Source organism: Pelecanus crispus, chromosome 1, assembly GCF_030463565.1.
Source record: "Pelecanus crispus isolate bPelCri1 chromosome 1, bPelCri1.pri, whole genome shotgun sequence".
NCBI lineage: Eukaryota > Metazoa > Chordata > Aves > Pelecaniformes > Pelecanidae > Pelecanus > Pelecanus crispus.
In genome coordinates this window covers 125397726-125410447 of record NC_134643.1, presented here as the reverse complement: position 1 = coordinate 125410447, position 12722 = coordinate 125397726, and the positions used below count along the sequence as shown (strand labels likewise).

General features: G+C 47.6%; 1 protein-coding gene across 1 annotated transcript in view; it reads left to right on the top strand.

The window, feature by feature from the left end:
* The first annotated feature begins 2094 nt into the window (after positions 1–2094).
* BRWD1 (bromodomain and WD repeat domain containing 1) overlaps positions 2095–12722 on the top strand; it is a 65457-nt gene continuing 54829 nt past the window's right edge. The window contains exons 1-8 of the mRNA XM_075728048.1: positions 2095–2167; positions 2359–2417; positions 2636–2665; positions 2863–2922; positions 6138–6288; positions 7549–7647; positions 8214–8374; positions 12468–12689. Coding sequence (XP_075584163.1) covers positions 2095–2167; positions 2359–2417; positions 2636–2665; positions 2863–2922; positions 6138–6288; positions 7549–7647; positions 8214–8374; positions 12468–12689 — 855 coding nt within the window. The remainder of the gene's footprint in view (positions 2168–2358; positions 2418–2635; positions 2666–2862; positions 2923–6137; positions 6289–7548; positions 7648–8213; positions 8375–12467; positions 12690–12722) is intronic.

Genomic DNA, 12722 nt, shown 5'->3' with positions numbered 1-12722 from the left:
AAGTAAGGAATGGAGCGACAGCTCGTGCAGGTTTGCCCACAGCACTATGGAATACATACGTAATGGAGAACCATCCATTTCAAAACAACATGAAGAGAACACCACGTTTCTTTGAAGTTACTCAATCGGATTTGTATGCTGCTACTAGTTCTGGTTAAGAGAGTGCTGTTTCATACGTGTTCATGCTGCACCATTCTGGAATTAATTTTCTACTGTCAGTGAGATCACAGCTCTTTAAAACACGAACACAGCCAGGACGCTGAAGTGCATCCAAGTTTAGCTAATGAGTAGGGGTTGGTTTGGCAATGAACTCTAGAGGAACGCAGGTGGCCTTTACGAATGACGCAGCTGAAGCTTGCAACGACGCAGGGGGCGGAAAACCATGGATCGCTCTCTTAAAAGAGATTTTTAATGGACAGGATACCTGGTTTTGTCTTGTACCTGAACTGTGAGGTGGGAGCACGAAGAGGAGGAAGCGGAGGCAGCAGCCTGCCTCCCAGGACGTGCCTGGGGAAGGGGCCTGCCGCTGGGCCTGCGCCGCGGCCGCACAGAAGCGCTTTGTCAAAAGCTGAAAGTACATCTGAGGTAGCGAGAGTAATCAAATACACACGTATTCCTACAATGATATGTAAAAATATTTTACTTCAAAGGTTCTAAAAGTGCATACCAAACCACCACAGGTGAGGAATGGAAAAAGGGACAGCTCAGATTTAAAATACAGCATGAGTATAGCCGTTGCTACGTTTACTTTAGAATTCATGCTGGGCAGAGGCAAGAAGCAACTGTAAGAAAGAAAAAAAACCCACATCCCCCATACACAGGCCCGCAAAGCCGGGGTGGGGTGGAGGTGGTGCTGGCACCTGTTTGCAGAGAGGCAGCGCGGGGCACGGGGCGAAAGCCGCCCGTTTTGGAAAGGTGACGCAAGTGAAGTGATTCCTTCCTCGGGAGGGGCGGGGAGGCGGCACTCCCTGAAGCGAGGTTTCGGGGAGCCGCGGTGCCCCCGAGCATCGCACCCGCGGAGCCTCGGTGGCAGGGGAGGAGACCCGAGCCGGCTCGGAGGTCCGCCTGAAGCGGCAAGCGGGAGCCGAAAGACGGCCGATCGCGCATGCAAACCGCCGATGCGGTGGTTGCGAACGCGCTCCTGCTGCTGCCCGAGCCGCTCCCGAGCTCCGCCAACGCGGGAGGAGCACGGCTGCACCCGGCGCCCCGCCGGCCCGGGGCACGCCAGGCGACCAGCTTCAGGACGCGGCTCTGGGCCCCGCGGCGCCCGCACCGCCCCGGGGAACCGCCGGCCCCGCAGCCGCCTCTCGGCGCCGGGCTGCGGGCTGCAGTTTGTCCCCGCCGGGGCCCGGCCGTCCGGAGCGGTGACCGGCGGCAGCCGGGGGGGGGGGGGGGTCTCCCGCCTCCTCCCCGAGGGTCCGCGCGCCGCCAGCCCCTCAAGGCCGAACGAACGGCCGGCCGCGCCGCGCGCCCCGCTGCGCCTCCCCCACCTCACACAGCGGCCCCGCCCACCAACGCGCCGTCACCAACCGCCTTCCTCCCGCAATCCTTCCGCCACCCCGCCGCTCGTTCCCCTACCGGGCGCTTTCTCCCCGCTCTCCTCGCCCGCCGCCTGCCCCGCCGCCCTCCCCGCGCGCTTCCCGCGGCCACACGCGCACCCTCTCCCCCCCGCCGCCCGCCAGGCGCCCGGGCCGGGGACTATTTTTTGCCCCCGCCCTCCCCCGGGCGTGTCCGGCGCAGGTGGCAGCGGCGGCGCCGCGGCCGGTGGCGCGGGGGCGATGGCGGCGGCGCCGAGGCTGCGCTAGCGCCAGCGCAGGGGGAGGGGAGCAGGAGCGCGAGCGCGAGCGAGGCGTCCGGCGGGGGGCGGGGGCGGCTCGCTCCCGCGCGCGGAGGAGAGGGGAGGGGAGGGGGGAGGGGGGGCGGTTGGCTGGCGGTTGGCGGTGGGGGAGGGGCGGCGCTGACAGGGCTATGCCGAGCCGGGCCCGGCCCGCGCCAGGCGCCGCCTGAGCCCTAATCCCTGCCCGGGCAGCAACGGCCGCCGCCAGCAGCGATTGTGCCGAGCCAGCGAGCGGCAGCCGCCGGGCCGGGGCCGCCATGGCCGAGCCCCCGGCCCCTTCCAACTCCGGCGGCGGCGGCGGCGGCGTGTCCCTGCCGCTCATTGAATCAGGTAAAACCGCCGGGGCGCGAGCGGCCGCGGGCCAGGGCGAGGGCTACTGCCGGTGCCGCCGCCGCTCCCTGCCGCCATCTTCCTGACCGTGATTATGAATTACAGTCACCCCGGGGGCTCCCCCCCCCCCCCCGCCCCCCGCCCCAGCCCGCCCGGGACTCATCCCCCGTCTCTCCCCGTGTCTCTTGCAGAGCTCTACTTCCTCATAGCCCGGTTCCTGACCACCGGGCCCTGCAGGAGAGCGCTGAAGGTGAGTACCGGGGCGCCGCAGCCGCGCTCACCTGGGCGCTCAGCCTCCCACCCCGTGGCCGGTCGCTGCCGCAAAGAGGACTGAAGGGGAGGTGTGAACTGCCGGCCCCCCCCGCTCCCCCTCCCTCTCCCGAGCCCTTTTGCGGCAGCCGCCGCTCCAGGAGCCGGCGGCTCGCTCGTCCCTAACTCTATTTTTTTTTTTTCCCCTTTTCCCTGCAGGTGCTGGTGCAGGAGCTGGAGCAGCACCAGGTCTGTGTGGGCTCTGATGAAATCATCTCTCTCTTGCTGTAGTCAGAAGTTTTTTTTTTACTTTACAAGTCATTCAAGTTTCTTCCACTCTACCGTCTCAACTTTTTCCCCCTCAACACACATTGTTTTGGATGTGATCGATCCCTCGTTCCCCTTTAACCACTCAGTTTTCTTTTTTTTTTTTCCCCTCCGTTTAGTTGCTTCCTAAAAGGTTGGATTGGCAAGGAAATGAGCATTATAGAAGTTACGAAGAATTGGTGAGACCTTTTTTTTTTTTTTTTTTTTTTAAAACACTTTTAATTAGGATGATAAAGTTGATGTTAGATCCTTTACCTTTAAAAGTAGGCCCAAAGCTTTACCTTCCAGTTTCATTCCGGCTCTGTTAAGACATTGGAGTTATTTTGGAAAGGACCTTTAATTTCTTTACATTAGACTAACAAAAACACAAGTGGTGTTTTAAATTGAGGATATTGTTTACATAGCAGAGGTGGAGCTTGGCGTTGTGCATTGGTACATGCCACTGCCTACGTATGGGGAAGAGCCAATCCGAAGCAAGGTTTCATTTCAGAGTTTCAGGAGCAAGTTTGTTAAGCGCGTTTTGATTTGACGGTATTTATTTTCTGGTTGGCTTCCTTCATCAGCCCCCTTCAACAGATTAGGAAATGAAATCGCTGTTCAGAAATCAAGGCTTGGCAGTTCTGGTGCCTATGAGTATGCTCTTCATCTCTGGCTGCTCACTGGTCATAGCTTTGTTTCTAAATATTAGAAAGATATGAGTGATCTCTCAACATGTACTTTATGCCTTCTACGGCTGATGTTGTTTTCTCTAACTTATATCCGTTTCAGAATGGAAAGCTGTCTTTTTCTGTTGATGTTGTATTTTACTACTTCTTAAATGGAAAAGTATATTTGGCAGTTGAGTCTTGTGAAGTGATGGCCTGGTGATGCCTGCCCAGTGTGGTTTTATCCTGCTTTATTGTAGTTGCTCTTGTTTTCTTCAAACAGATGTTTATTCTTGCTTACCTCCCCTTCCTGCCCCCAAGATTCAGGCATTCCAGGTTAATTGACTGACTTCTCCCTTACGCATGAGTTTGTGTAGTGTTATAGTTAAATCCTGTTGTCCCTCTTGTGCAACACGTGAAGATCTCAGAATCATGTCTGCATAGAGAAGGAATGAAATTCTGTTTAAAACACTTTCTTAATTATTTAAGTGCTGCTTAAAATGATAAACAGGATTCCACTTCTTTTTGCTTGTTAGTGTGGTCAGTTGAGCAAATGAGGTTTTAAATTAATGCTTTAAGTCACTAAAAAGCCTAGTCTTGCTAAACAGGAATACTTTCAAGCTCTGACTTGAATTTAGCAAACATGAAAGTAGTATTAGGTTTAAAAAAGGATTGTTTGGAGGTTTTTTTGTTGGTTGGTTTTTTTCACCCTAGTTCTTCTGGCAAAAAGTGGTCGTGTTGGGAGATGTCATGTGGATTCTTCTGACTTCAGTACAGTGTTTTCTAACTGTAATTATTATGCATATACAGTTGTCAGATTAATTCTTTAATATGCGCTGCTTCTACCTCGTTTTCCTACACAATTTAAAATAAATTTTTACACAGGGTAATAGTATTTCAGAATATCCAAATTAATCTTCTGAAGGTTTTAGTTTCTGCTTTTGAGGGGCTTTGGGAACCTCTTGTTGTCCCACTGGTCTCACTCTGAATTTGCAGAGGCCACAGACAAATGTAGTGATGTCGTGCAATTATTTCTTTTCCTATTTGTTCATCATAGAATTGGAGCAAGAGTTTGAAATAACTGTTACTTCTAAAATCTGAGCAAAACTACTTAGAAAGGAAATTAATTGCAAGGTTTTGTATGCATGTGTCTGTCAGGCCAATTTGGAATATATACTTCCTGATGATGGCACGCACACCAAGTGGTTTATAATGCTTGGCATAGAGTGTGCTGAGCTTTCTGTCCTGAATGTCATGGCTGGTACTGCGCTATATCAATTTAAGAGGCAAAATTTGTAAAGAAAGGAAGAAAAAGTGCATTTTGTAATCTTTGGACTACCAAATATATGTCTCCTAATCAACCTTAAGCATCTGATGAGCTGATTTTTTTGCTTGTATTTGGCTGTGTGGTAATGCTAACTATTTTACTGATACTACCACTTCCTTCCCACCCACCCCACCCCCACCCGCCACCCCCGCCCCAGGAATACAACCTGTACCCCCACGAGCTTTATACATTACTTGGTTTTTTTATTATTAACACAAGTATTAGGTTGTGGCTTAAATTGTACGTTACTCAGCATGCATTTGGGCAACTTTTTGTTGAACACGGTAATTTTATTCCTACTGTTCTGATGATGAGATCAGCCTTGTCAGGACTTTCCTCGTCTAAGTCCAGTCAGTAGGCTAAGGGAATAGCATCATAAGCACGAGCTAGTTCTGCCTGTGTTCTAAGCTACGTGGGCAAGAGGCCACATACCTGTGTTGGTGTGGCCCTCTGCCTCTCCTGGGTGCATTGGCTAGGGATAGTCTGGCCGCTGAAGTAGCAGCGTGGCTTCTGGGTCTAACTGGTTTTTACGTGGCCAGATCACAGAGTGGAGTTAGCATGGGGCTGTTTGTGCCTGCTGATTCAGACCTCCCCAATAGTTTAAACTGATGATTCTGACGGTTTGGTTTACTCAAGTCTGTGTAAACTCTACTTTGCATATTTAACTTCTGCATTATTGTGATTGACTTTATAATTAGATAAGGATTTTTTTTTTTTCATTGAACACCCAGAAAGAAGGGGGGGGGGGGAATAATCAAAAGCCACACACATCTGTTTTTGACTGAGACATCTGAGTGTGTGTGGGGGGTGTAGTTTTTTTAGATTGTTAGATGTAGATAGTATGGGATCCTTCCTGAATGGACAGATGACTGTTTTGATCCTTTTGGTTTAAGGAAGTAGGGCAGTCTTATGCTATGTAGTACTGGTTCTTCAAGGAAACTATTTCCAGGGAGATTGTACTCAAACCTACTAGTTTGCAGTTCACTAAGCAAGTACTGTGTGACTGAAGGACTAGTTGCATAAATTCTTGTGCTTGATTACAGCAGAATTCTCCATGATCTTGAGTTATGAGGGTTTGAATTTTTTTATTTTTAATAAAAATAATTGGGTGAATGGGGCAAAGATACTCATTGTAGGGTGCCACACAAATGGGTGCCATTCGTGTGACTGTTGCAGGCTTTCAGTAGTAAAATAGTGATGCGCAGTAAGTAATTTTACTGCAGTTATTTTTACTACAGCTCTCCCATTCTTGGAGAGCACTTGCTGAATTTACTAGATCAGAGCTTAACAGAATTGATTTTGTTTTGTAAGTTGAAGTTAAAAATATTTAAACAATGTTTAATATACCTGTGATTATTGATGCTTTTAGATTCATCTGTTCTGGATGTACCATATATCTTTTTAAAACTTAAATTTCCATCAGGTGCTGTCCAACAAACATGTGGCTCCAGACCATTTGTTACAAATTTGCAAGCGTATTGGCCCTATACTGGATAAGGAGATACCACCCAGCATTTCGAGAGTGAATTCCTTACTTGGTGCAGGGAGACAGTCATTGTTACGTACAGCAAAAGGTATGGTTTGTTTATTATTTGAAACGAGTAGGATACATTTTCATAAGTGTACGGTGAAGACTTTTGCAATACTTAAAAGTGGTGAGCTTTCACCCACTTCTTCTGCACTGTGTTTAATCAACGAAAACACCAGTGATCTGTGTATTAATGGTATAACTATATATCGATTGTTGCAAAGAGAAGGTTTTAAGTTACATCACAAGACTTATTGTTACTCTGAGTGCTGAGGCTGCAGAACATGGCCAGTTTTCAGTGTTACTGCAACATAATGAATCATCAGGACACAGGTGCTACTTCTCTAACATCTCCCGACACTCCCAGTAGTGTTGGCCCGTGTTGGTTTTGAATGCGGTAGCTGTTGTACTCTGTTCAGTGCAAATGTGTGACAGTAACACCAGTTTTCTGAAAGTTTTCTTGGTTAGTGCAAATGGCATCAAAACTTGTGGATTCTGTACATAGGCAGGAAGAAAGTCCCTGCCCCTAACTTAAAGGGAATGGTGGGCAATGCATAAGCACGTACTTTATTTGATGGAGTAGATTTTTGCTTTAGACTTAATCTCTTTGAATGTTTCTCAGAGGGGGTGTGTTTGTGTGAAGTCCTGTTGGGTAGCTAGATGCTATGATGTGGGATTGGTTTATAGGATACTATTGTGTTTTCAGTTTTCTGTCTTAACTGCTTTAAAGGATGCACACTGAATGGCAGTGACTGTTCTGTCCTGAAAATCAGGATTGCGATTATTTCAGCATGAGTGTTGGAACAACTGTCACTGTGGGAAATTTTTTTAAGAATCGCAGAATTGTCAGGTTGGAAGGGACCTCTTGAAATCATCTAGTTAAATCATTTTTGTACTCTTAAATATTCAATAAATATTTACAATATTTATGAATAAATATTTATGAAAATATTAAAAAAATCTTAAATGCTTTGCACTGAGAATGAGTAGGAAAAGTGCAGTTGAAAAGTTAGTTTTGTGTTAAATGAACTGCAGGGGCATCACCATTTAGGAGTAATTTCAGAGTTTGGTGGTTGGTTGTGTTGGGCTTTTTCCTTCCTTCTGTTACTATATTAAATGGATTTTTTCTCTCCTCCGATGCCACACTGTTCCTGAGAAGTTTTGGGGCATTTGCTGTTCCTATGTTTTTAGTGGTTTCATTACTATGTTTGAGACCACCTATAGATACGCTCTTTACAGTGTTTTGCAACTGCAATTCTCTTGGCATTTTTAACATGTACTTATGACGAACCAATTGGTTTTAAAGATTGCAGGAACACTGTTTGGAAGGGCTCTGCATTTGCTGCTCTTCATAGAGGAAGACCTCCTGAAATTCCTGTGAACTATGGCACACCACCAAATCTTGGTAAGCTCTTTTCAACACTCATCACTGCTGCTGTGAGTATGTGATGTGTATCTTGATACCAGCTTTGCTACAATGCTGAAAATTGCACCTCAGAACTGGATCTGGAGGCTTATCTGGAGAACTTCATATGACTTCACTGTCTTTATGTATTGCGTACAAAGGTCTGCTCACAGCACTAGTGAGACAGTAGCCTCTAGATTACATTTTTTCTTTTGTAAAGCCCCTGTATTAAGTAGATAAACCTACAGAAAATACAAATCATTCTCCTTTGGATAGATGGACTCTTGTATGATTTTAAGGTATAGAAAGCCATGGGAAAATAAAGATAATGTTTAGCACTTCTTATTTGGAGACTGAAGTTTTGATTGGAGCAAGTTTAAAATACTGTCTTGGTTTTACACATAGAAAAAATTGCAAATACAAAAGACCCTGACTTTATGAAATCTGAAAGTCACTTCTAGTAAGTCCTTAAGTAATGTATTAATGGAAGTTAAATAAAATCATGTTTTACAATAGACCTGTTTGAAACATCAATATGTTCTTTCTTTGATTCCTTTGTGTTCTAGTGGAAGTACATCGAGCAAAACAATTAACTGGATATGCAAAGTTCAGTACTTCGTTTCCAGGAAGTATGTATCAGCATGTCAAGATGCACAGACGGATTCTTGGCCATCTTTCTTCTGTATATTGTGTTGCATTCGATAGGACTGGACATAGAATATTTACTGTAAGTTGATGAACTAGATCTGAATCTGAATATAGTTCTAGATGGATGCAAGGAAAAGAACTTTGAAATGCATGTTGTGCTAAAACTTGTAGAGGTGGATATCAGTAGTGTTAAAGTGCAGCTGATTAGCTCCATCACTGTGCTTAAGTAGAGTAATTTGATGGTCGGAAGCGCGTAAGAAATCATTGTACTTAATATCTGGTCAGGTGTTGACATTGATGTAGGAGCTTTATGCAGTGATGTAGTTCAATTGTAGAATCATAGAATGGTTTGGGTTGGAGGGGACCTTAAAGATCATAGAGGTCCAACCCCCCTGCCACGGTCAGGGACACCTTCCACTAGACCAGGTTGCTCAAAGCCCCGTCCACCCTGGCCTTGAACACTTCCAGGGATGGGGCATCCACAGCTTCTCTGGGCAACCTGTTCCAGTGCCTCACCACCCTCATAGTGAAGAATTTCTTCCTTATATCTAATCTAAATCTACCCTCTTCCAGTTTAAAGCCATTACCCCTTGTCGTATTGCTACATGCCCTTGTAAAAAGTCCCTCTCCAGCTTTCTTGTAGGCCCTCTTTAGGTACTGGAAGGCTGCTCTAAGGTCTCCCCGCAGCCTTCTCTTCTCCAGGCTGAACAATCCCAGCTCTCTCTGTATTTGTGCTTGGGATTGCCCTGACCCATGTGCAGGACCTTGCACTTAGCCTTGTTGAACTTCATGAGGTTTGCATGGGCCCACCTCTCAAGGCCTGTCAGGGTCTTTCTGGATGGCATCCTTTCCCTCCAGCGTGTCAACCACACCACACAGCTTGGTGTCATTGGCAAACTTGCTGAGGGTGCACTCGATCCCGCTGTCCACATGGCCAACAAAGATGTTGAACAGCACCAGTCCCAGTACTGACCCTTGAGGAACGCCACTCATCACTGGTCTCCCCTTGGACATTGAGCCATTGACCATGACTCTTTGAGTGTGACCGTCCAGCCAATTCCTTATCCACTAAGTGGTCCATCTGTCGAATCCTTGTGTCTCCAATTTAGAGACAGGGATGTCATGCAGGATAGTGTCAAATGCTTTGCACAAGTCCAGGTAGATGATGGCAGTTGCTCTTCCCTTATCCACCAGTGCTGTAACCCTGTCGTAGAAGGCCGCTAAATTTGTCAGGCACAGTTTGCCCTTAGTGAAGCCATGCTGGCTGTCGCCAGTCACCTCCTTATTTTCTATGTGACTGTCATGGTTTAGCCCCAGCCAGCAACTCAGCACCACGCAGCCGCTCGCTCACTCCCCCTACCCCGATGGAATGGGGAAGAGATTCGGAGGAGTAAGAGTGAGAAACACTCCTGGGTTGAGATAGAACAGTTTAATAATTGAAATAAAGTAAAATAGCAATGATAATAACACCACCACAAGAATGATAACAATAATATACAAAGCAAGTGATGCACAGTGCCATTGCTCACCACCCGCCGACCGATACCCAGACAGTTCCCGAGCAGCGATCGCTGCTCCCTGGCCAACCTCCCACAGTTTCTATACTGAGCATGACGTCATATGGTATGGAATAGCCCTTTGGTCAGTTTGGATCAACTCTTCTGGCTGTGCCCTCTCCCAGTTTCTTGTGTACCTGGCAGAGCATGGGAAGCTGAAAAGTCCTTGACTAGCATAAGCAGTACTTAGCAACAACTAAAAACATCAGCGTGTTAACAACATTCTTCTCCTACTAAATCCAAACCACAGCACTATGCCTGCTACTAGGAAGAAAATTAACTCTATCCCAGCTGAAACCAGGACAGTGACTTAGCATAGTTTCCAGGAGGATCTGCTCCATGATCTTGCTGGGCGCAGAGGTGAGACTGACTGGCCTGTAGTTCCCCAGGTCTTCCTGTTTTCTCTTTTTAAAAATAGGAGTTGTTTCCCCTTTTCCAGTCAGTGGGAGCTTCAACGGACTGCCACAGCTTCTCAAATATGATGGACAGTGGCTTAGCAACCTCATCTGCCAGTTCCCTCAGGACCCGCAGATGCATCTCATCAGGTTGCATGGGCTTGTGCACCTTCAGGTTCCTTAGATGGTCTTGAACCTGATCTTTTCCTACAGTGGGCAATTCTTCATTCTCCCAGTCCCTGCCTTTGCCTTCTGTGACTTGGGCGGTGTGGCTTGAGCACTTGCTGGTGAAGACTGAGGCAAAAAAGTCATTGAGTACCTCAGTCTTCTCTGTATCCCGGGTAACCGGGTCTCCCATTTCCTTCTGGAGAGGGCCCATGTTTTACCTAGTCTTCCTTTTATCACTGACATACCTATAGCAGCTTTTCTTGTTGCCCTTGACGTCCCTGGCCAGCTTTAATTCTGTCAGGGCTTTAGCTTTCCTAACCTGATCCCTGGCTGCTCAGACAATTTCTCTGTATTCCTCCCAGGCTACCTGTTCTTGGTTCCACCCTCTGTAGGCTTCCTTTTTGTGTTTGAGTTTGTCCAGCAGCTCCTTGTTCATCCATGCAGGCCTCCTGGTGTTTTTGTCTGACTTCCTCTTTGTTGGGATGCATTGCTCCTGAGCTTGGAGGAGGTGATTCTTGAATATTAACCAGCTTTCTTGGGCCCCTCTTCCCTCCAGGGCTGTATCCCATGGTATTGTACCAAGCAGATCCCTGAAGAGGCCAAAGTCCGCTCCTCTGAAGCCCAGGGTAGCGAGCTTGCTGTGCGCCCTCCTTGGTGCCCTAAGGGTCTTGAATACCACCATTTCATGGTTGCTGCAGCTAAGGCTGCCCTTGAGCTTCACGTTGCCCACCGGCCCCTCCTTGTTGGTGAGAATAAGGTCCAGCATAGCACCTCTCCTCATTGGTTTCTCTTATCACTTGGAGAAGGAGGTTACCATCAACACGTTCCAGGAACCTCCCAGATTGCTTATGCCCTGCTGTGTTGACCCTCCAACAGATATTGGGATGGTTGAAGTCCCCCATGAGGACCAGGGCTTGTGAACATGGGGCTGCTCCTATCTGTCTATAGAGAGCCTCATCCGCTTAGTCTTCCTGGTCGGGTGGCCTCTAGCAGACCCTCACTGTAATGTCACCTGTCCCTGCACTCCCTTTAATCCTGACCCATAAGCTCTCGGTCAGCTCTTCATCCATCCCCAGGCAGAGCTCCATGCACTCTAGCTGGTCATCGACATAGAGGGCGACATCCTCTCCTCGTCTCCCCTGCCTGTCCTTCCTAAAGAGCCTGTATCCTTCCATTCCAACACTCCAGTCATAGGAGCCATCTCACCACATCTTCATGGTGCCAGTAAGATCATAGCCCTGCAGGCGTCCGCACGTCTCTAACTCCCCTTGTTTATTGCCTGTGCTGCATGCGTTTGCATAGAGGCATTTAAACTGGGCCCCCAATGAAGCTGACTTACTGGCTGGAGTGGCTGGAATTGCTTTAGGCTGCTCTTCAGGTGCTCTCCTGCTGAACTGTGATCCTTCTCCAGACTCGGTGCATCTATTGCTGGCACCGGCATCAAACTGGTAGGAGTGGGATGGATTGAGGTTCCCCTCCCCCAGCAACTTCAGTTTAGCCCTCTTCACCAGCTTGGCAAGCTTGCAACTGAAGATGCTCTTCCCTTCTCTGACAGATGGACCCCAGTAGACCAGGTTTCTCGAATCCCATGGTCTGAGTAGTCAAACCCTGGCTGTGGCACCAGTCCTGTAACCGTCTGTTGATTTGCCAGATTCGACTGGCCCTTTGAAACCCCTTCCCTTCGATGTTAAGCATGTTTCATATTCTTTATGAAGTGGCAGGGGAGAGATTGCTTTTACGGAACAGTACTTTCATTGGCCCTGGCCATTGCTGTAAGGAATCCCCTCAAACTTGTTCCAGACTTTTTGCATTATTATGGTATAGATCTGTGGTGATGCAGTGTAATCCTGAACCATAAGTGAAAATTTTGGGTTTTTGTATGTTGGTTGTATGACTTTATTTCTCCCAGCTAAGTAGCATACATAGTTTTAAATAGAAGTGTAATTTACCAAGCTGTGGAAAAACACAGTTAGGTCCTTTAAAAGAAACCTAAAACTTTTATCCTGAATGTCTTTGAAAATCCTTGCTGAGCGTAATAAATATTTCTTTCTAGGGCTCAGATGACTGTTTGGTAAAGATTTGGTCAACTCATAATGGCAGGTTATTTGCCACATTACGAGGACATTCAGCAGAGATTTCTGACATGGCTGTCAATTATGAAAACACTATGATTGCGGCTGGAAGCTGTGATAAAATGATTAGAGTGTGGTGTCTGAGAACTTGTGCACCAGTTGCGGTCCTCCATGGGCATACAGGGTCCATTACCTCATTACAGGTACGTTTTTTGAAGCGTTTCTACGTACTGAAG